This window comes from Poecilia reticulata, chromosome 21 (genome assembly GCF_904066995.2).
Source record: "Poecilia reticulata chromosome 21, P_reticulata-male-v2, whole genome shotgun sequence".
Classification (NCBI taxonomy): domain Eukaryota; kingdom Metazoa; phylum Chordata; class Actinopteri; order Cyprinodontiformes; family Poeciliidae; genus Poecilia; species Poecilia reticulata.
The window spans coordinates 13,740,309-13,765,263 of NC_088850.1; the positions used below are offsets into that span (position 1 = coordinate 13,740,309).

Here is a 24,955-nt window from a genome sequence, read left to right on the forward strand (position 1 = left end):
AAAGAAATAAGCGGTGACAAGCTTCTTTTTTCTTGGCAAAAACCTTTAGAAGAATGTAGCTGAAGGTTAAACAGGATGTTGAAGAAGACTCTACATTACCTCTCTCGGAGTAAACGTTCCTCTGTTGGGTTTTGCGTGTGAGGCTCAAATACCAAAGAACCGAATAAAACGAGAAGGAGGTGGCGGAAGAAGAGAGGGGGCGATTTCTCCCAGTGTTTTTCCTCTCTGGCTCTCATTTGTTTCTGCATTCACAGGCTGCTCAGTGCCCAGGCCTCAAACAAGTGGAGGCTCCACAAACACTCAATCTGTGTATTATTTGTTACCCCTCATTATGTGTGCTCTTGGCACGAGTGGGTTATATAACCAAGTAGCTGTGGCAGTGTGTTCAAACCCACCAAAGGCACTGACTCACACACTTTCCATAACACTCTGTGGGCCATTTTGCGAAAGGACATAAAGGCTTTGCTTTGGTGCAGGACATGAGAACTGTAGTAAAAATCCCACTCACTATACTCACTCAGAATGTCCTTGTATTCACCCTGTCTGAGTCAGACGGCATCTGTCCATCAAATCTTTGTGGTAATGACCGCTTTTTCTGCCGAAAATAAAGAGGATGTTTGGGAATCAGACGCTCTGCTGATGAATGTGAATAAGCCTCAGTGATAGCGTTACATAAAACCCTCTTATTCTAAGGGGGACAGCTAGGCTTTATTGTATAAATGGACATATATACGTGGCCTACTTATCATCTCGACTCCTTCGATGGGAAGTCGTGCCGGTCGGAGCTTTCAGGTTTGAGGTTCTTTAAGAAATATTTGTTGGCATGTTTCTTGAAGGAGCAGAATTGATGTAAATCTGCTTTAATGTTTGTGAACTTTATCACATCTTGTCACATTACAGTCGCAAAGTTTAACATATATAACTTTTTTATGTGATAAACCAACATAAAGTGGTAAATAATTTCTCCATGGTTTTTATGTTTTGACTTTTTTTTTTTAATAAAGTGACAAAGTAACATTTGAAAACTGTGCTACCCATTTGTACTTGAGAAATCCATATTTAAGCATATTCATTAGTTTGAATGGCCTAGTCAAAGTCCAGGAACCGGGGGACCCGAAGATTAGTGCAACCACACTTTTCATCATTATTTCTAAGCAAAGAATGGAGACAGATTGAAATGCTGCAAAGAATTGCTGACATCTTACCTCTTTTCCAAAGGCAGGTCATGACGTCATCATTAAACAAACAACCGCATATAACATGTTGCAACATTCACCTCAGAATGTTCAGTGTTCTTGTGCATGAAGTATCTTTAAAGGATTTATAAAGTACATGTTTGTCCTATTATTTGTGAATATGTGCGTGCATTTGAGTAGGTGTGCCTGCTAAGCTGTTAAGGCAGGCTAGTACAAGTGAGTTTTACGGCCTAATGTTGTAAGAAGAAATTTGACGAGCCGACTCACGCACACGCGCGCACACACACGCACGCACACGCTCACACACTCACACACACTGTCAAATGCAGGCTTAATTACATGTTAAATAATAGTGCCTGATAAAGAGCAGCACCAAGGTTTGGAGTATAAATGCTGATTCATTGCACTGCAGCTGGAAGATAAACTGCTGCTTTTACCAAGGGTTCTTTTAACCAAAAGCTTTGTGTTACCTCCCCACCCCCACACAGACACACACACACACACACACACGCGCACACACACACACACACACACACACACACACACACACACACACATATATATATATATATATATATATATATATATATATATATATATATATATATATATATATATATATATATATATATATATATATAATTTTTTTAACAGAATTTGTTTTTACAGAAAAAAATATTCTGTAAGATTATACAGTCATGTGTTGCCCCTATATTCATTGCTACTATGTAATGAATATTACATAAATCCTGTTATTTTTTTATGTTTCTGTTTTGCTCATATTGTCACACTCATGACTAATTTGTTGTAAATGACTCAAATGTGCAACACCGTACCTCTTTTAAGCTCTCCTAAAGCCTCTAATTGCTGAACTAGGGTCGACAGGGTGTAGCGGTGTGACTGCAGAGGCCACAGGAGCAGGTTGTCAGCAGCTTCTATAATTGCTTGGATTTCTCTCTGCGCTCCAAAAAATAAAAACCTCTCTTTACTGACTGGCAGTCCACGGCCAATCTGAAGCACTTTGATCAAAAAGTGGCTCTTGTCACATTTCTTCCTAGGAATGTTCCATGAGGAGTACACAGATCTTAAACTAAAATCGCTGCAGTTGCACAGAGCTACTAGCCCAGTTTTCTGCTTATCAACACTGACACAAATGCAGCTGTGCATTTCAATGTATATTGCTAATGTAGTATTCACTCACAACGTATGAGACTGACTGTTACAGTTCATGATGAATAATCAACAATGAAGCAAAATTTAGCAGCAATTAACTTATATTTGCACAATATTTTCTCCTCTGACAGTTTAGTTTTTGTAAAATAACTTTAGAAGTCTAAAAACTTGATATTCTTCCTTTTGCCATCAGAAACAACTAGCTAACAACTTGCAGCAACAAGTAGGGGAGGGGGAAACTATATTATACTCCATAACTATATTAATCTCGGCACAGTTTCCAGCATGTATTAAAACAAGTTTAAACTGCAGAAATGGCACGACAAAAAATTTTTCTTATTGGTTCTCAAACTGAATTTTTGAAACCACGATTCACCAACTAGCCAACACTTTTACTTTACAGCAAAATTAAATATATTCTTAATTGCAATCATCATTAGTGATACCTCGTAAAAGTATCAAAGGGCAAAACGAGTGGCCGGGAAAATTGAACTCAGTGTTTCACAAAATGTACAATTTACCAAGGAGGAATTACTGTTTCCACACATATTTCACTTACGAATGAAGTCAGCAATTAGAAATGTACTTTCATACTCATAAGGACATATGTAGTCGTCTGATGCAGTATAAGTACACTCATAATCACACACATTCACAAGCACCAATGTGTTTCACTCTAGTTCTTGTCCTTTATGGTGGACTGTCATTTACTCCTAAAGTAGAGTGCCATGGAAAATTAAAGTTCAGTGATTTTACTGCCATTATGGCAATAAACAGAAATGGACTCTCACCTGGTCGCTCATATCTAGGATAAGTGGCAATGACACCAGTTCACACGCTATCAACAGCTGGACTGGGGTTGTAAACAGAGAAGGTCACTGTGCTTTGTGCAAGATGATCTGTCCTCAGCACTCTGTCTGAAACTACTGCTTTGGCACATTCAACAAAACAAACAGTAATCTGAGGTTTTTTGACAACAGCAATTATCCCAGCAGTTTGGACGTTGGCTCAGAAGACCAAGTGGTGAAGTAAGATCCAGTCATCGGATTTGGAAGAGAAGTTAACAACATTACAAGAGCAAAACAAAATAAATGGATCCTTTTAAAATTCAAGGCAAAAACAAAAAAGTAATTAAACTTGGGGAATGGAAACGGCTGTAGAGTCACACACAGCTTTCAGACAGATGGAAGGAACGAGGTGGGAGGAAAAGGAGGAATTAGAGAACAAAAACAACAGGATTTGTTGTAGAATACTCACTGCTGTCGCCAGGGCAACAGTAGCTGTCCTGCTCTGACTCATTGTGGTAGTACAGGTCCATTGCCTGGGGACAGAAATTAGGAAACTCTCAGAAAAACAATTCATCAAAGTATTCAACACTAACCATGTATATACTTATCCCAGTATAATGCATTTTAGTGTTTAACTGTAACCTAATTTCTGCTTAGAAAAAGTCCTTGATTAAAAAAAAATGCATAAGACCAGACACATCAGGAACATTTTTTTCCTGTTTTCCACAGATGGTTTTGTGAATGTTTGAATTCCTCTGAGAAAAAGTAAAGAGCTTTTGGCTTGGGATGAATAAAAAAGCCTTACTATAGTCCTTTTATAGCCATTGCAAAACACTTTTTTGTGTGAAAGATAACCCTTATCCCCTAATACCTATACTAAGTTGTTACATAGTTATTATCCAAATTAATCAGAAAATTTTCAGGCATCCTGCATCCTGAGGTGAGTGAATTTTCGTCATTTTTGCTAATTCTTATTAGGTCATTGCTGTGATATTTGAGTATCCGTATAAATTTGGTACACACAGTGAGCTAAAGCTTTGAGGCTCAAGCTGTGGAATTTCTCAAAAAAAAAATCCCAAAAATACAACATGGCAGCCTGACTCAGTGATCAAACGGTGTATGATGAAAACAGATGCTTCTCCAGGGGTTTCCAATGCAAGTAAATGGTCAAATGAAAGACGTTTTCAAACTCTAGCCATCTGACAGCTAATTTATCTTTTACTCATTTTAATGAAAACATAAAGCATACTTGTTTGAAAGTGGCTCTCAGAAAGTCACAGAATTAAAAATGTAAAGCAATGTACTGCAGTTGTTACTGAGGCCTGCCCCACTTTCCTCTTTTAATCAACATGATTAAACGCCCTTCAGGGAATTATCAGTGGCATTTCCATAAAACTGGCCTGTTAGGGTTACGATAACACAACACAACACAACACAACACATTATTATTATTTTTTTAAGATGTTGCTGCCAGTCAACAACTTTCCAAAGTGCCTTGTGTTTGTTTTAAAAACAGTGTTAGCCTAGTTTGGGATTCTCCCCAGCAACTCTGTGTGGTTTCCCTTGGGGCTTTTTTCTGAGACAATCTCAGAAGAGGCATGTGTATTGTCTGTTTATGTGCATGTGGTTTACTTCAGCTTCATCTCTTTGTTCACTTATTCAGTGGTTTGCCGCCAATCACTCGATTTCCGTTTAAGCTCTGTAGCTAACAGTAGCCTCATTCCTTTATCGTTTTTTTTGGTTCACATCTCCTTTTTCTGCCATCTATGCCTTCCTTCTTCTCCTTAAATTTACATGAAAATCTAACGATCTTCCATCTCTACCCCCACCCCAGGTTTCTCTCATGCCCTCTTTCTTTTATTGTTGATCAATTCAGCAGAGGTCTGATGGAGCGGTATCCATAGAGATAGCGATAGAGAGTTAGGAGTTTCTAATCATTAATATTTCATGTCATATTTATTATTCTAAAAGAAGACTAACTTTGGCTTTTTTGAGCCAGTAGAGCGTGCATGTTAGAGTTTGCATGAGGATTAATGTAGAGCTCAAGAAAACGCCGGGAAAGTTGCAAAACACTAAAGGAGATGAAAATGTTTTTCCTGTGCAGTTCTTTTCCTTTGGCGAGATTGACAGAAAAAGAAAATGAAAAATGTGCCTTTATGATTATGATTAATTTCATATTTTGATGTCAAAGCTCAGGTGAATAATTTTTCCTTAACATCATAATATGATAAACACTTGACTTCTTCATCAATGATGTAACACTGTAACTTCCAGAATATCTTAAACAAATAGCAAGAGATTCATAAGGGATTTCATGTAGTTTCTAATAAACTCAGAAAAATGAATGTTTGGTTGATTATTTACAGTATCTCTTTTAACAAAGATTCTTAGAAATAAATCACATGTAATTAGAGATCCTGTATGTTCCCCTTCAGATTCTTCCACTTTTATAAGAAACATGGATTTTATGCATTTTGCAGCAGAGTCGACCACCTGGCTTGTTCCCGAGAAACACTGAAGACTCTTTCTGTTTAACTGAATATATATCGCTGAATATGTTCAGCAGTAATCTGCTGAATGTATTCTTTTTAGGACATGTCTCTCCTCCCACCTTCATTCCTAGTATCCATGGTGACCAGCTGTAGTTTAAATCGATGGGTTTGAAAAGGTTCCAATATATTACTGTTTGGTATTTTAACATATGAAGTGTAAAAACAATGACTTTAAGGACCAGAGAACTTTGACTATGTTGGCTTGCTATGCATTTAACTTTAAAGAAATGTCTGAAGAGGTGTTGACTGATGACGTCAACACTTTCTGTCCTGGAATTATGTATTTGGCTTGTTTGGTATAATTAGGCTCTTATTGAGTTTTATTGAATAAGATTAAGTTTTATGTAGAAAGAATAGTTTCCTCGCCATCAGTGATCATGGTCAATATTCTTCATTAATACATTTATGTTATCTAGCTTTGTTCATGTTTTGGTGCTCTGCCAATATCAACTAGAAAACCTTTAATTTCTATCTACACCTGCTCAGGAGTAATTACAGAATACATTCATTCACAGATGTTCCAGTGTAATGGAGCAACACCTACTCAAATATTACCATCGAGAATCATCTTTAGTGTCTCTACTTTTGTGTTTGGATGACTTAATCAGTGTCTTGAACCTGAGTGCGTTGACGGGGCTGCCAGCTGTCCTCCATGGCATAGCTGATGTAGGGTCCACTGCAGATGGAGCACTCCAGGATCACCGGGCTGGCCAGGAGGGGCGAGGTGTGAAGCGCCCAGCACTGACAGCCGTCCATGTGAACGTCTGACTCCGCCTCTTTGGGTTTGCCTGCATTCTCGTTGTGGTGGCGAGAGAGCATCCTCCATTTCCGCACCTGCAAATTAGTGGGGAATTATATTTTTTGTTTGTGCTGTAATGCTTTGAACAGAAACATTTTGGAAAATTTGGGAAAATACAAAACGGGTGTATTTGGAATATTTATTTACAAGTGTCTCAATTTTGGTCAATGTAAATAATTATAATTTTGTAGGATACAAAAAGCCAACAAAAAATTATTGTAAGAATGATTATTTGCCCATTACATAACAGCCACTGTGATTTCGATATTTACCTAAATTGTAATAGTTTCGAGGGGAAAGAAAAGGTTAATGTGCAATCCTGGACAAATCTAGATGTGAAAGTGGTAGATGATTTTTCATCCAATTTCAAATATCCTACCATTAACGTCAGTCCACCTGCTCTTTTATTGAAGGTACAGATATCAGCCAGTCATGCTCGGTGCAATATACTGCAGCAGATAGAGCAGTAGAGCTCTTCATTAAATTTTCCATTAGCTCTTTATTTCGCATCATGACAGATGGCAAATGTCTAATTATATTGACAATAAATTAAAAGTTAATCATTGCTGCGGCATAATCTGACCCAGACTTTCACAGTAGTTATAATATAATATACTTGATCGAGCTGAAAACGAGGCAGATGTGTTTGCTGAAGCTTGTTGCATAATGTTAGGACTGCTAATCATCAAATGTGCAACAAAAATTTTATTAAATTGTTAAATATTTGTAAAACTTTCCTTTTTAATTAGCTTAGTATTCAGAGTGACTATGAATAAACATTTGTTCACATATTTTTCAGTTAATACTGTTGATAATTTTTCCTTCAATAGAAAACTCACCTGGCCAGTGACTCTCAAACAAACAAAAAACAAAAAAAAAACTTTTTACAAGTCGGCTTTAAGTGATTAATTGAATTTGACAATAGTGTGCTATATACAGAGCAATCTGTGTACAGCAAGAATATTATTTGAAAGTACAGAAATGAACTGGAATAATGTAAATTATTGATATAAATTGGACTTGTCTCGTAAAATGCCTTACAGTGACATACATCGTGAGTTGCTACTGTAAGATGAACTGAATTAAACTAAATTACATGGGGATGTTTCGCTAGTTTGTATGTATTTCTTAAATCTCCGATACCAGCAGAGTCAACGTCCCCACTTCATGAATAAGACATCTTACAGCAACATTTGTTTTGCACAGGAGGCAGTGAGTGAGTCAGTGTCAGGCTCAGCAGTAATCTGCTCTTATGTGACAGCTGCAGTGACACATTCTCCAGAGGACAATCTTCCCACAAGCCTTCTTTTTTTTCCACAATCACCATTTAGCATGTGTCTGGCAATGCTGACTGAATACATATCACGAGCAGAAACGGAATGTGTCCTTTAAGCACACACTGAAACGCACACATGCACTGAATAGAGATTAGACGAATCTGCCGGACAATATGGGAGAACGGAAGCCGAGGTCAAGGTGTGAATGGCTCTGGAGGAAACCAAATTACATAGCTGGATGTGCCGGTGACCCAGAGCAGCTCTTATGTTTGGTAAAGTGTGTCCTTGGCACAGCGAGCTAACTGCTCCAGAGACTGCAGTCTTATCAAGGCTGCTGCCCCGGCGACCCTCTACATTACCTCTAAAATAGCCTCGGCATACTGTAGGAGTGAGAGAGAATAGTGTGTTGTCTGCCTTTCAGACCAGAATTGCAGCTCAGCTATAAACTTTCCTTTTTCTCCCTCGTGCACACAAATACGACAGGACTGGATGTCAAAGAGAGAGTGATGTGTAGGTGTGTGATTATGTTCCGCAGAGGTTTCCTGCATTAAGTGTGAATTAATCATTGGGTAGTGTATTAATTGGCTACTTATGACGCAATCTTCAGGGAAACTTTTCAACATTCCTTAATGGGAGCCAAGAAAACAAACAGACAGCGAGAGAATAGCTGAACATGTTTGACAGACTCCCCTCTCTGTCAGCCCCTTCTTCCTGTCCTTTGACCTTGTTTTCTGCTACCATCAGTGATTAAGTTGCATAAGACCCTCAAGATCTGTCCTTTAACTTCACAAGCTTAGGATGCAACACACACAGAGGAAATTCTCGTACTACAGCCAGGATGTCCACGTTAGACCCATGGCTTCACAAATCAGGGAATGAAAACATTTCCTTCACTCGCACTTCGTTAGAATATCTTCCTCAGCGCTCTCCAGCCTGGCCTCTTTAAGGTCTATCTGTCTTTATTGCTCATAAGATGTAAAAGCACTTGACGTAAAAAGTCTGACCTTTACCTCCTTTTGGACACAGAGTCAAAAACAGTGCAGGGTAAAGCAGCAATCAGTGCTTGATCACTTATCTAACAGAATGAAAAAGAATAATAAACATTTATTACTTTTTATACTGCATAAGACTAAAAAATATTTAAATTTTATTTCCAAGATTTTTTCCCAACCATATTCTTCCTTCCTTGTGCCCTTCCTTCATTCCTTTTTCTTTCCTTCCTTGTGTTCTACCTACCCTTTCTCTTCTTTGACTCATTCCTTTCTTTAATTCTTTTCTAAATTCTTTCTTGCTTACTTTATTCTACCTCAATTCTGTAGTAGTGTCTTTTTTATGTCCTTGCATTTGTCCTTGTAACGTACCTTCATTTACTCATCCCATCATTCTTCGTTTGAAACCTCCCATCCCTCAGTGTGTTCTTTCTCATTCTCTCTCTTGTGGATAAGCGAGGAAGCATAAGCTCTGATTTAGATGGTCCAAATGGAGAAGCGACAGTGAATACACCATGTGCAATGTGGGAGATTAGGCAGCAGAGATGCTGGTAAAAACCAGTGGAAAAAAAAAATCGATTTTAAAAAAACAAGAAAGAAAAAGAAATGTAATCCGACAGATGAAGAGGGATAACCAGATGAGCAGGATTCCGAATTCAAGATGGGAAAATTGCATCAAAACTGCTTCTGACTTTGGTTGTTTTTGTGACATGATTACTTTCCTTCATCTTTAAATCTCAGGAAGCACTAAGATGAAGTTTTTAATAGTTGAGTCTTTGGTGAAAAAGCTGCGTATTCTTTAACATTTACGCGTTTAATGGTAACCATGTTTAAACAATCATTCACTGGGCTGGTTTCTTTGCATGTCATTTGGATGTTAAAGCAGATGCAGCAGTTTTAAATGTAAGTAACGTTTGGGCGTGAGACAACTTGTTATTGTGAATCAGAGTGAAATCCCTGCTAACAATGATCGGCTACAGTAGATTACTGCTCAGCATGCAATTCACAAGGAAGCAAATTAGGTCAATTTCAAGCTCAGCCGTCAAGTTTGCTTGATAAACCCAAACCACACAAGCGGTTTATGTAGATTTGTCTCTGGGAGTACAAAAATAAAATTATTACTGGGTAATCAGGGCGCTGTTGCCTGCACTTTAGTGATACAGTAGTTTTGGCTTCATCTCCGAAGCATGGAGATGGGAGATAGGCTCCCAAAGGAGATTAGGACAACAATCATTTCCAAAATCCCTCATAATGAAAACTGTCAAAAAAAGAGAGAGACTTTTAGGCTTTTTCCTTTTCTTCCTGCCCTTTCTCTTTGTCATTTTGTCTTTTTTATTTGGCTATGGCAGATGGACAGACATGAGGAAGGAATGAACGATGTACGGAAAAGGGAACATGGTCAGAGGTCATCTGTGACATAAAGAGTTTTACATATTGATGCAAATGAACAATGCTGAACCGAGACTTTGAAATCCGTAAACAAATGACAGACTTACAAATATGAACCACTGTAGGCATCAACAACTGTTTGACTGATTCGAAGTAAGCATCCCAATCAAAACAAATCAACCACTGGAGCCTCTGTGAGAATTTCAAACGTTATTGTCCACAAACAGGACCGTTGAGATCGTTAAAATGTAATTGCCATAGATCTTGAAATTCCTGTTTCAACTGTTTAGGATGCTGTCAACACCACAGTTGGACAAGGAAGTCAAAGAAGAGTTCTTTAGAAAGAAGAGCACTGAATTGGTTTAAAGGTATAAAGTTCCCGAGGAGAAAAGTTCACCTGACTGCGACAGACGATGATGAAATCAAAGGGTTTCAGACATTTTCATTCAAAAGCTGTCAGAAAACAAGAAAGCTTGCATGTTAAATTCTTTAAAGGATCTGGCAAACCATTTACTCAATCCCACAGATGATTGAGAAAGCAGCTAAACCTGAAACCAAATTTGAAAGTGTTCAAGCTGACAGCAATGACGGACAGCGTCAGAAATGACCCATATTCAGACGCTGGACCTTTTGATTGGTTGCACGTTTCGAAAACAATAGCTCCACAAACACGTTTGATGCTTTAGTTGTAACGTATAATCTTTACGCACAATAGGCAATAATACATACTGTCTATCAAATGCCTTTGTCATGAGATTTGCAAGTTTTTTTGAAGACAGGTTTCATTAAAACAAATCTAAAACAAACATCTATTCATATCCTAGGAATGCCTGGTAGCTGCAGCTGAGCTATTTTGCTGTTTTGGTGCAGAATAGGTCTGTCTGTAAAATGCCGCAGTAGCAATGGAAATGAATGGCCTCTCCTTATTTAGCTGGTGTATATTTATCTGCTTGGGGTAAAAATGACAGGTCATGCGATGCTAGTTTCAGTTTACTGCTCAAACCACATTCGTTTTACTGCCAGAAAACTTAACTGGATGAAGGATGAACGTTATGTTTAATGAATGTTAAACAAGTCCGTTCCCCAGGTCTAGGGAGAGTTATCTAATTGACATTCAAGCCGGTTTCTGAATCAATAGAGAAAGAATATAGTTAGAATGAGACGAGAAAAGAAGTAGCGATACAAAAATATAAACGTTGTGATGCATACAAGTTGGATTTTGATTAGACCTGTGGTTTGAACAATAAACTCCTACAAGCACTGCCAGAAGCTGGAGTTGGGCCAAACTGACACAAGCCTGCTTCACGCTGAAGCTAGGCTGGCACCTCCTCTGTTTTATTACCAAGCAAAGGATTTGAAAGAGTGGGGCTGCTGAGGTTTGTAACAAGGCAAAAAAGGAAGTTCTGAGCCAATTAAATCAACCACTCACAAAGGCACAAACAGAATTTGGGAATGAAAGGCATTTCGCCCCGATATTGATACAGTATGCATGGCGAGGCAACTTCTTGGAAAGGGATTTTTGGCTCCCTGTGCTCTTGCTGTAACTCTAATTGGACCTTGAGGGGTATACCTCCTAATGCCATCTCGCTCCCAGGGCTTACTAAAACCCCTTTTGACAGTAATTCAATTCATGGCAAGCGCCGCTAAAGCTTGAATCCAACTGAGTGGCTCTCAGGGCTGTACGACCTGATAGGTGAAAAAAAGAAGAACTGATTCAGAAACTGATTTGAAAAGTTTCTAAGCTCACTGAGTTTTTAGCTGTGATCCTTTTGGCTGTATTTAGAAAAACTACATCGGCCATGATTTTCCATCCAGTCTTTTAAAGTTCAGCCTACAACAGGTGATGACTGGAGTACAGAGTTCACGGCCTTACCTGAATAATGTCCAATAATTGGTCACTAGTAAAGCTCCGCAATCTAAAATCTGACGCTAAACGCGTCAATCATTTGCTCCATCTAGAAGTACTTCCTTGCTGATACGGACATGCAGATTAATTTCATGACGTCAAGAACCAAATCTTGACAGCATAGAAATATAGTCTAATGCACTGCAGAAACATGGAACTTTTTTCTGGGAAAACTTTACAATCAGGGTGCAAGACAAGAATTAGGGGATTTATACTTCTGTGGTCTCATTTACACATAAAGACTGATTTAACACCTGACTATTTTTTTTCAGCTCCCTAGCATTGCCTGCTTAATCCAGAGATGTTAACAAGATTTTTTTTTTTTCCGAATGCAGGTCCAGTCTCAAGTCTTTTAGAGCCAGTTTGAGTAAACACAGAGTTATTAGATCGATAAGTCCAAACCCCTGTCTCTATTCTTCGAGGGACAATCCAAATCAAGTATCGGCTCTTTGAAGAACAAAGAGTCAAAGTCCAGAGTCAAGTCTTTAAGTGGAAATTCAAAGACTTGATTCTAGGGCTTTGATTCAAGTTAAATCCCAGGAATTACTTTATAAATCGGGTTTGTTTGTGAACAATAGATTTTAAAGGCTCATATAAATGGGTTTCCTCCTGACTGTAGCAGCAAGACTCAAGTCCCAGACCTCAAGTGAGAGTTGAGTCTTTATGTCAAGTCTCAAGTTTTGTGACTTAACAAAGACTCAGATCCAAGTCTTAGAGTCGAATCGTTTTGTTTTAATCAGCGCCTAAGAAAGACCTGTTTCAAATAAGTCCATTGAAGATTCAGCTTGTGAGATTTTAGTGGCTCCCAATGGAGAACAGAGGCGGCTGCCATCGAGCAACTCCTGCTGCTTTATCTCTGCGGAGAGCGAGACACGTGGCCACCTGACTCATTGACATACTTATCACAAATGGACATGACCCACTGATCATCTGCCAGCTCATCTGAGCTGGCAGTTTCTGTCCACGAGGACGAAAGTACAAAATCATCATGCCGACTCGCACAGAACATTAACAAAATTGAGCTTAACTTCGCTGACAAACGAGGCACGGCTTTCTAATCTTTAGGTTTAGACCCGAGCTTTTATCGCTGCTTTTGACTGAGGATGAATCAAAAGTCATCCACATCTCACAGGGACTCGTGGGAGTAGATAAAAATCTCTGTTTCTCTTGGACACACTCGGGTTCATATTTCTCTCTGGATTTCTCCAGCCTTCATCTTCTCTGCCTCACTTCTTGCCTTCCTTCCGTTCTCCTGCATGACTGACTTTTGGACAGCAAACTCAAATGGGGCCAGAGAAGTTCAGGATTTTCCAAGTACTCTCACTGATTAACACCATCACTCCATCAATAATTACACCAGGCTATAAAGGCATGGCCTGACAAATGGCACTGCTGGATAGCTTAGGTAATAGTTATGGCCTTACATAACGTACAGTATAAGATATTACATGATAGGTGGATTTAGTTGGGCTTTTATATAATAAAATGCAGCCTTTTCTACTTTATAAATAGGAAATAGTCGAAAGGCTAGGAGCTACACTTGGGAAAGTGCGAGATAATTAACACTTCAAGCATCCTGTTGCTGCAATTTCTTTGAAAAGAAAAAAAAAAGTTCTCACAAGGAGTTCTAATTCAGTCAGACATAATGTGTGCATATTTTAAGGTTTAATGCTTCATGCAAAAATAATTATCTTCCATGTTTACAGTAGAAAAGGATGAATCTTCTCTGACGTGATGAAAATCCATCAAAGCAACGATGCGTGTCAAAATCATATCTCTTCGTATTGAATTGCTTTTACATATGCTTCATTGTTTTTTTCAATAGAGTAGAATAAAAATATGTGGTACAATATTTTTTTTTATTTGCTAAAACTGTAAGCATACGCATAAGCGTACAGACAATAAACAGGAGTAGATTGTCTACAGTACAAACAGCAGTGACTAATAGCTCAGTGCAGGTAAATAAGCGGTATGTCACTCCATGTGTTGTTGTGTATATGAGAATACAGTCATCGTTGTTACATAGGGCTCTGTCATTGATAACATAAGTAAAAATATCTGTAGAATTTGGGAACATTCTGCAGTTAAAGCCAATGACATGGACGTTGCCGTCGGGGTTTGAGTTTCCTCTGACTGTTCCAGATTCCTTTCACAATCTAAAAACATGTTTATCAGGTTAACAGGACTACTTCCCTGGAAGCTGTCAGTGTGCTCCTGCTTGTTAACATGTGTCAAGTGCTATTCATTCACATGGAAATATTGTTGCCATGTTGCTTTTCTTTTCTTTTTAAATACCCCACCGACCGTGAAGCTTGGCAGCACCTTTAGATTTGTGGAAAATTGAGGAAAACTCCTCGCAGATGGGAAAGCAAGTCGGGACAAGCGGCTCTCACTGAGATTTCATGTTCTTTTTACGTTTTGATCAAGTCCTCATAAGGAACAGTGCAGGCTTGACTCAAGAGATTAATGTCATGGCTACGCTTGCAGTGTGAGTGTGCATGGCAGTCCGGCTGCTGCGTACACCGAACACCACAGGTTGTTCCTTTCAGGAGGCTTTACTGAGCTTTTATTTCTCTTCATGCTCAAGCAGCAACAGGGCAGATGGCACGGCCTCGTCTTCTGGTTTGGAATTAACTGTCCTCTCAGCTTCTGTTGTTTTCTCTTTGTGCGTCTTCCACATCAGCTCTAACGATACAACCAGACTTTATTCTCTATTTGTCATGATCCATTCCCTCTCCTCTGCTTGCAGCAAACCTTTTCTCCCTGCAGTCACAAAACGTGTCAGTGGGGTGAAGGCCAAAGAGGGTCAAGCTTTATTTTTTATTTTTTCTTTTCCGAACTTTTAATGTTGCTGACACTTTGTATTTAGAAGAAAAAGATGCTGTATTGGCTTTCTAATGAGTAAATAGAATTTTTTTTTTCTCCAAACAATGAAAAGCTTATTAAAACTCACCAAAATTCTGATTTCAGTGAGTTTTTTTTTTTAATCAGTTCTTTTCTTCCTCTCTGTGGATTCGAGGCAAATTAAATTCCAGTTCATATGCAGGTCCCAGGTCCTCTGGCAGCCGTCCACAACAACAGCACATCTGCTGCCAAGTGCTGATTAAAAAATTACTAATTCTTGTCTCACAAGCAGAAAAGCCACACCGAGCAAAGCAAGGTAATAAAAAACAAAAAGAAAAATGTGCTTTCATCACCAAGTGTCTATCAGAAACATTGTTGAATCTACAACTTTTTGACAGCGACAATTCACTTTGATGGGCTGATAAATCACACGATGAAACCTCGCTCATTTGCATCTGAGCCAGGATGCGGGTGGCCTCCATCAGGGCAAAGCAGAAACTTACATGTAAGTAAAGTTACTTTCAGGCTCCTCGGGTGTTTACTAAACTATTTATAGGGGGGAGGTTGACTTGCAGACTCTGTGGACAGAACATTCAAAGATGCAATATCATGTTCACGAAACACTCTGTTGATGTATAACAACATATGACGTGTAGTATTTGTTCTATGTGTTCTCTGTGCATGCTGTTCTAACCTCAACACAACGCCCCGCATTTCTGCAGAACCATAAGTTATTTTCTCAGATAAGAGACGCTGTGGACAGATTCATCCATTTCGAAGGGACAGATTAAGATTTTTGAAGTGAGTATCTGTCAAAAGGCTCTGAGCGGTTCATATAATTCCTCCAACTCGCTTGACGCCTTTATTATTTAATACAAATCCAAACGAGTTTGCATCAGTGGTGAATTTTGAATGAATCGTCATTTTAAACAATCTCAGAGTAGCTACTGCACTCTAGATAGTAAGCCATATCAGAAATCACACCAAAGAGGGCCATCTTAAAACCACAAAGAGATCAAAAATTTTGTTGCCGTTTATCCAAATGCAGATTGAAGAATGTCAGCATTGTCCTTGTGGTTTTGCTTTGGGTGGTCATTTACGTGGAAGCTTTTTGTGTAAAACATGTACTAAGAACAGTACAAGCAGAGGAGACACCCGAGTAATTAACTAACAGAAAAATAAGAGAGCGTAGAAATCAGCAGAATTTGTTCTCCTTAACCTACCCCCTCGAATTAGCATTGTTTCTTTTTTTTTTATGATACTTTACTTGAACACTAGGAAGTCACTCTGGAAATATTTTGCATGTTTTCTTTCCCCTCAGTGTGGTGTTTTACACGTTAAGATCATTGGAGGCACACTACCTCCAACCTCTTTTGTTGGTAAATAATAAAATAACCACAAAATGTGGTGACTGTTTAAAGATTCATAAAAATCTACTGCAATTTTTGATATTCAAATTGTTTTGATATGGGAAAATTCCTCTCTGGATTTTGGCCTCTCTCAATGTAGTCATTAGCTTCAGCTGGTCTGGATTGAGAAAAAAAAGCAAATATGAATCTACAGCAGGCCAGACAAGCATACCTGCTAGTAGCATTCAGAGCCCCATTAAAAAAAATGCTTGACTGTCATTTTGGTAAAACACATGGTACTGTGTGATGTAGAAGAAGCTACCCACTTGCCACAAAAAGAAAATGGAAAATGGAGTAAAATGGAATGAAAATTGATTTCCTCGAACACCTTGACACCGTCTCATGCAACACAGCTCGTATTTAGTCCGAAAGAGTTATGCTTATAGCCTCAATGGGACGGTGATGACTCATTCCCTCTTAAAGCCCAGGAAACTGGAAAAACACACACAGACACAAAGGCGGAGTGAGCTGACGGGTGCAGTGAGTGACAAACAGAAGGTTAGCTGCAGCCACAATACGGTGACATAACGGTAACGTGTATTAAAGCAAGACATTTGTTGACAGGTACAGCGTTTTTGGCTGGACTCAGTCGTCCCGCTGTCCACTTTAGATACACTCGCCAACTAAGGGCAGCAGTAAACCTCAGTATTTTGTTTGCTTTTGTGTTTTTTTCTTGTTTTTTTTTTTTTTTGCATTACATAACAGCAATCATGGTGCCGCCTAAAGACAGGACCAAGAGAAACAAAGCAATTTCTAGAATCCTTTTATTACCCACTCCTTCCCTGGCTTCTTTCTGCGATGTTGATGTTAAAGTGAAACGACTGAAATTATGGCGCTAAAAACTTTTCCACCTGCAGACCAGAGGCGGAAAATTATTGTGTGCTCAAACAGCAGGTGAGTGGGTAGCCGCTCCCGTTGCATCACAGACAATGAATCAGGGCATGATGTCCTGATAATCCTTGATAGACTGTACCTTTAAATATTATTTAAAAGTAAGTACAGCAGGTTCTGCGGTCACTAAAGCTATCAGAAGGCATCATCAAAGATTAATTCACCTATGAGGAGTGGGATGTTTGGAAAAAAAAAAAAGCAGCATAATCAGCTGGAGTCTTGGCTGAGATCTTTAGGACTTAGCATGTTGTTCCTGTGCCTGCTGTTGCCTCCCGCAGTCTCACAACATGCATTCTGGAGTAAATGGAGATTATACACTTTTTTTTAGCACATTAAACAGTCTGCTATGCACCTCCTCACCTCCTTGATGGAGACTGCATGCAGAAGAGACTATTTGAATCTGCATCACATAAATAATTTGATATAGTTGTATTAAGAAGAATAAGAAATTGCACATTTAAATACAAAATGCATGTGGTTTTGAATGTTTTTTTTAAATTGTGTAATGTAAGCAACTGTTTGTTCATAGTTCAAATATTTATTCAAGCACTTTCCTACACTCTGTCACTGTAACGAGGCAATCCGATCCCACAGAACTTTAAGATTTGCTGTAGACAATACAGGACGTTTGTGTACCAGTATTTCAAAGAATATAAAGTCATAATTTTAAATACTATTTTCCATCATTTAGTTTAATTGTATTTTACATCCTTTTTCAATTATTCCAATGGCAACTTGGCCCAGTTGACATGAAAGATTGTGACCACGGATTCAACCCAAATTGCTTTTGACCAGACCTCTGTAAAACTTTCACTGTGATATGTTCTGAGCCAATCAGAGTTGTACTTGCTGGTGTGCTTTGGAGAACTGTCCTCCTGTATAATTAGCAAAATAGTCCCCGAGCATCACACTACCACCACCATGTTTGACTGCAGGTATATTCTTTTTTACTGGCACTGAAGAAAAATGAGAGTTGAAGGATTCTATAGAACTCACAGTTCAGTCTTCTTGTTGCTTCAAATGACTATATGCTGTATTAAGAGTCAGAAAAGGCTAAATAAATAAATAAAACTAAGCTATAGCCGATGAAAGATTTTGTGCAAAACTCTTCTGAAAACATGAACTCGCCGAATGAGAACACTAAGGTTAGTGGAAAATTGGAGGAAGCCTACAGAAAGTTTTCAGGTATGCTGTGGTAAAAAACCCAGAAGAAGTTTAAAAACATTACATCCTGTTCTGCCTTCAGGGCTGTGGTTTGAAATGACCCAGCAAAGTAAAAGCTAGCGATAGCATGTCAGAGTGACATCACGAAATGGCGGTGACACCTACAGAGTCGTGGTGACACAAATGTTGTCCACTGTTTGTATATATTTTACCTTGCAGCTTTTGCCTTTCTCATGTCCGCTGGGTTGTCCAGTTTTGGTGCAGGGGGAGCAGAGCTCCTGGTGGTAATAATGGCATCCCTGCAGGCCTGCGTAGTGGCAGCAGCCGTACGGCGAGGGGAAGTGTGTGTACCACAGGTCCTCAGCCAGGGGACATCTTGGACACGGATAGAGAAGATTTTTCCCCTGGGTTTTCTCCACGCTCACTTTGGGGTTCCTCATCCACCTCCGTACCTACGCAGGAAACGGTAATATTAATTCAGCTTTGTTTGTTTGATTTTACTTTTACTTGTCTTCTCCTGTCGCACACAAACCCAAACACACAGACACACACACACACGCAGTCAGCCTAGCCAGCTGCAGTGTGTGATCAAGGTCAAAGGAGTCGCTATTTCAAATTACACGTTTGCTCAGGAGGGTCACACAGACATACTTGAAAGAGGTGCGACTATGCCCTGCCAGATGGAAAAACACACATGAATTACTGAACCATTATACTCTGACAATCATTAGATATTATTTCTGTTGGGTCCACACTACAAATGGATCTGCAGGCATGCGCTGCCAGCAAACTGTATATACCCAGCACAGTTGCAGGTCGGTCGTTGAGAAACAATGCAAATAGTACACAGTGAGTCAGCTTTTTCCCCAGAACTGCTGCCACTTCTCGCAAAAAAAAAAACAACCCAACAAAAGTGCATAGTTGAGTGTGGGCAAGTGTGTGCAGTTTTAAAGGAAAGACACAATGGAAGTGAAGAGGAGCCAGACAAAAACAGAAGCACATGACTGACAGAGGAGAGAAAGGCCTTTTAGAAAGAGGCTCTGAGAAAACTCATCATGCTGTGCGTGTTGAGCACTGAGTAAACACACACCGTGGGGCTGTGGCCTGTGTGACGGAGCAAGTTCAGACAGCTGAGACTCACACATACGCACACGCACGCACAAAATGCACTGAGATTAAGTGCCCAAAGCCAAGGGTAGCCAGACAGCATGTCAAGACCTGTTGGGTCTGGAGGAAGAAGAACAATCCTGAAAAAACAAGCCAGCAGGTGAAAGCAAAAACAACTAGAGCAGCGAGGAAAACAAACTGATGTAAGAATCTCCAGAAAGACATAAGCATGAGTCCTGAACCTTCATTTCAAATATCATACACAAGAAGGTGATCTGCATTACCTTGCACAGAGCTGTGCATTGTTGTAAAGTAGAAGGAAAATTCACCATAGCTTTTAAAACATTTTACATGTGGAAATCTTAAAAGTGTGGCATGTATTTGGACCTAGCTCACATGGTACCATTAGCAGCTTCAGGTGTTTCAGGGTATGTATTTGCCAGTTTTATCATCTAGAGGCAAAATTGCTCAAGTTCAGCCAGTTTTCACACACAAAATCCCAATCAAATAAATATAAGTTTGTTCTTGTACCATGACAAATTGTGGAAAAAAGGTTTACTTTTTGATTACTTTTGAAAAACAAAACATAGAGCTCCTTTAAACCTAACAAATTAACCACAGTCACACAACAAAAAAAGACAAAATCGTTGATGTCATCTCAACAGGAGTATTTCTCAATTTTGATCACCTTCATTAGAGCTTCTAACGTTACATGCATCATCATCCTCCTGTCTGTTGAAGTGTCCAGGTCCAAAAATGACCAATGAAAACATTCTCATTCAATCAGATATATTGATATTTTAGATTTCTTTTTATAGTTTCCTCTTTTGTTGCAACAGAGACATAGAGGATCCAGTCTGGACTCCTGCTCACATCCTTGTGCCTAATTAGCGTTATGAGCTCATGCTTGGCTGAAAGCTTCCAGGCTTTTTTTTTTTTTTTTTTACCTTTGTCCTCAAGATGACAGACAGCCAGACAGACACACACAGACCTGATGCACTTTGGGATCTTGTTCAAGACAAACACATGCTTTCTTGTTTGCTCAGGGGAGAACAGACATTATGGGGTGAATGCATCAAGTCCATGCACTTTCCACAAGCTTGGAGTAATATTAGTCGCTTCCTTCCTATTACCACTTGAGGTCAAGAAGCTCTGTTTGATCTCAGCAGTAAATTATTCAGATTAGGGAAAGCAAGAGCTGCGCTGCTTGTCAAGCCCGGTATAATTACAGCATGCAGCACTCTTCAGCTCATCAGCTAAACAAGCCTCCGGCCGACCAATGTGTTACCTCACTTTTTCGACAGTCAACACTGTTTATTTCATAATATATATATATATATATATATATATATATATATATATATATATATATATATATATATATATATATATAACCCTCAAATATAAAGACACTACTTCTGCTGTTTATTTAATGAATTTGTATAAGATTTTACATGGCATGACTTAACAAATTCCTCCCTGACAAAATGAAACTTTTATGAGAAACTACAATGCACGAAGTCTTTACAACAGAGCCGAAACAAGCTATTAAATTTTATCATCTGGTTTAAGAAACAGCACAGAGGACAGAAGAATCCCATAAATGTAGAAAGACTCAAAGGAAAAAAAAAAGGAGCTATCATTGCATTTGGTCATGGCAGCTGAAATACATAATGAGGAGGTTTTCTTATGTGTTTGTTTCCTTGGTTTTGCAAAAGAGTTTCACATTGTTAATCTTTTCCCTCCTGAAACCCTGAGCTAAAGAATGTAATTTTGTTGTTGTTGCTACGGCCGGAGGATCCAGAGGACAGCCGGTTGGGTTCACTTTTTAATGAGGAGACTTTTTTTTTTTTTACCACTGGCAACATTTTAAAACAAAAACAAAAAACATGTGACAACAAAGAGAGAATGCGTCCTCAATTATGAGATGGTTCTGTCATATAAATTTGAAGCTTATTTTTTCTAAGTTTTTGATGTTTTCTCTGAATATCCGTTTAAGTTGTGACATGGCCATCACACTTGTTTCTCATCTAAGCCTATTTGGTCTCTTACATAAGCAGGGATCACAAGGGTGATCCACACCACTTGAAATGTTCCACATTTTGTCACATTGTGACCACACCCTTCAATGTATTTTATTAAGCTTTTATATAAGAGACGCACACAAAATAAATACAGTTTTTGTATACTAGGAAAGAAAACTGTTTTCAAATTTTCTTGAGTTATTTCTTTGTACCGGAATAGTTCCCACATTTATGAGTTTAACTTTTTTAGGGCATGTCTTCACCATCTTTGCACATGTAGGGACTGGAATTTAATTGCATAATAAGAGTCTATAATCAGGTTCTCAGTTATTTATTTCATTCTTTGATCTAAGCTTCCCCATTGCAGTTCTGACGGTTTTGGTTCCTGCCTCAAGTTTGTTACAAAAGAAATCATTCCCATAGCATAATTATGCCACCACCATGTTTCACATTAGGGATGGCTCCTTGGGACTGATGGCCAGTGTTAGTTCTGCCTTGTACAACATTTTGCATTAAGATGAGGGTGTCATCTAAGCAGAGCACCATTCATAGATTTGCTCTGTCTCCTTCTTGGCTTGTGGCAAACTGGAAACAGGACTTCTTCTGGCTTTCTTATCACTACTCGTTCTTAAATCCCAAACTGGTAGATTACGCTAAAAATATTTTTTCTTGTTGACCGATTCTCTTCTGTGAGCTCCAGATCCCTGCAACTCCTCCAGAGTCACCATGAGCATTTGTACTGTTTCTATCTTCGGTTTTGTTTGTGCTGTTCACATTTTTTGTTTGAGGAACTGGACAGAGCTCTGTGAGATGCTCAAGGCTTGAACATTGTTTCATGATCTATTCCTGTTTTACATTTTAAACTCCACAACTCTCTTCCTAATATGTGCTGTGCTCTGTGTTGAGATTAACAGACAGATGGATGCTACTAATTACTTTGGTATCTTCCACAATTTAGCAGCAGCAATAGATTAAAGAGGGCTCAACAAACCATCATTTTTAGCATTTAACTGTGAAGAAATTCTACATTTTGCTAATGCTATTTCTCGACAACTAACTAAAACATCATTACATGCAGACTGGGAACATTGAGGAAACCGGGACAACACGGCAGCATCATGTTCTGGATGGTCCAAAACAGGCTGAACTGAAGGATTTTCACACTTGTTAATCCTACGGTGACTGTGGAGTGCACACACACCCTCACACACACTGTACACACAGACACAGAGGGAATCCAATCTTTTGCCCGATTAGAGTGGCTTAGCTCTGACTATGACATCATCTCTGGCACGCAGACACAAACACACACACACACACACGCACACACACACAAGCACGCAGACAGAGATGGATTGGGAACAGCTGCATGTATATGTGCCTGAAATAGCAAACTTATAAAAATCTTCCCCAAAAACGACTCACCTTTCTCTTGACAAACTGAAAAGCGGAACATTTCTTAAAGGAGAAGGCTGTTTTCTCTCCTCCTCCTCCAACTCCACCGCCTCCTCCTCCACCACCACCACCACCTCCTCCTCCCCCGTTAACCATCTTCATGGCCGACACCGGCACGCCGCTTGTCTCCGTAGATCCCAGGGTGACGGGAGGACTGGCAGGGAGCAAGAGAGAGAATGTTTAAAGCACCAGAGAGAGAACAAGGGACAAAACATGGGAGAGATTCTGTGTGGCAATAAAACAAACAACAACAAGAAAACAAGAGAGTGAGACAGGAGAAGGTGGAAAAGGCATATGGAGCAGAATGAAAGAGAGGGGGGGCAGGAAGCTGCAATTAGTGTTCTATTACTCGAAAAGCAACAAAGATGGGAAGAAACAAGGATAAATGATGAACAGAGAGAAGAAGGGAAGGTGATAACTGGTCAGACACATGGAGATTGATGGAGAGGAAGCAGCGTTGTTTACCGAAGTAGACAAACACACTCAAAGCATCTCTGAACTGTTCTAATGTGCAAAGTTTATGCATCTTTTTTGCTCGGCGCATCACTCAGGAGTGTGCCGTCGTGCCCGCCTCCCTCTGTACCTTTCTGCTGTTGTTTCTGCCGATTCCACTGATCCCACTGCAGCCTTTTTTGTTTTGTTTTGGTGTGGAGAGTCTCAAACGGGGAGAAGCGAGTCCTCTCGTCAGGTTACAGGTGTCCCCTTCAGTTTCCTGCCTCAACTACGTCTTCATTCCCAAAGACAGACCAAGAGAGAGAAGAGAGAGACGAGATGAGGTCGCTGTTCAACGAAAACATGCCACTGAGTGGAATGTGTGTGTGCGTGAGTGTGTGTGTCATCAGCGGTGCAACAGCTTGAGATGCACCGTGGGTGAACGATCTGAGAAGGAGAAGTCAGGAGGCGTGTGTGGGTGCATGATGAGGGGAGGATGATGTGTCCAGTTGCAGTGCTGCTACTTTATCAATGAAAGGCTCTGCAGTGAGAAGCTGCTGCCTCCCCTCCCCTCCCCTCCCCTCCCCTCCTTCTCTCCTCTCTCTCTCCATCCTGCCTCATCACTGTTCCTCATCTCCACCTCGCCCTCCCCGCTCCCCCTCCACCCCCCACTCATCATTCCTCTGCAGTTGAGGTTAGCTCCTCCCGTTTCCTCTCCATCCATCGCTCTGTCACACCTTGTTCTTCCGAGGTCTTCTTCCTCTTGGCTAAAATTGTCCCAGGCGAGGACTACAGAGAACAGTGAGACCTGTATTTTGCCCGCTCTTCATGCTAACTCCACAAAGGCTTAACGCACAGAGAGAACATTTTAATCATGCTTCATCTGATTTGCTCCAGCTGGGCTTGAGCTCTCGCCGCCGGCCCCGTAACGTAACACTTAACTTCCCTCATTCGACATCCCACGAGCATGATTCCTTGTTCTGGTTGTACATGTTAGAAGAAGTGCTGGGTGTGTTTGGCTGAGGATCAAATAATATACAAAAAAAGTAAAGTTTTTTTTTTTAACCCTTCACACTTTGCCAGAACTCTCAGCAGTATTTGCAAGTTGTATTAAAGATGCAATATTTTATATTGATTGATTGTTTAGCCCATTCTTCAGTGTTCATTTCAGTGTGTTTTTATGCTTTATTTAATACCACGGTGCGTCTCTGTCTCTGATAATGTAGACATGGATATTATTTTAAAAGTGTTTGACACAAAATGACACAAAGTTTTACTTTGCTATTGTTTTTATGTATACCTGTTGTGGGGTTGTTCCCATCACGTGTTTTTTTTTTAATGATTTTGTTGTGTTATTGTAGCACATTAGCGTAATATGTTTTATTAGCACTATCTGAAACTGAATTACTGCATTTGATGACATAGGGGGAATAATAAAATGCAATCACTGTCCCTCTGCTCAGTCTAAATTAAATAGTAGTCTGCAGCATGTGTTGACCTTTCAACTGGAATAAATTTAATACTCGCTAGGCGAGTTAATCTCCTTTAGCTTCATATGAA

At 39.6% G+C, this 24,955-nt stretch overlaps 1 protein-coding gene across 2 annotated transcripts in view; it reads right to left on the reverse strand.

Moving 5' to 3' along the window:
- sgk1 (serum/glucocorticoid regulated kinase 1) overlaps nucleotides 1-23,938 on the reverse strand; it is a 32,860-nt gene extending 8,922 nt beyond the window's left edge. The window contains exons 1-5 of one of the 2 annotated variants that reach the window (XM_008397959.3): nucleotides 23,547-23,938; nucleotides 22,934-23,117; nucleotides 18,590-18,829; nucleotides 6,328-6,543; nucleotides 3,627-3,690 (exon numbers count right to left, since the gene is read on the reverse strand). In XM_008397959.3, coding sequence (XP_008396181.1) covers nucleotides 3,627-3,690; nucleotides 6,328-6,543; nucleotides 18,590-18,829; nucleotides 22,934-23,065 — 652 coding nt within the window. In that variant the 5' untranslated portion in view covers nucleotides 23,066-23,117; nucleotides 23,547-23,938. Of the gene's footprint in view, nucleotides 1-99; nucleotides 866-3,626; nucleotides 3,691-6,327; nucleotides 6,544-18,589; nucleotides 18,830-22,933; nucleotides 23,118-23,546 lie in introns of those variants that run through there. The other variant, XM_081602571.1, reaches the window with a different exon arrangement.
- Nucleotides 23,939-24,955: the final 1,017 nt, after the last annotated feature.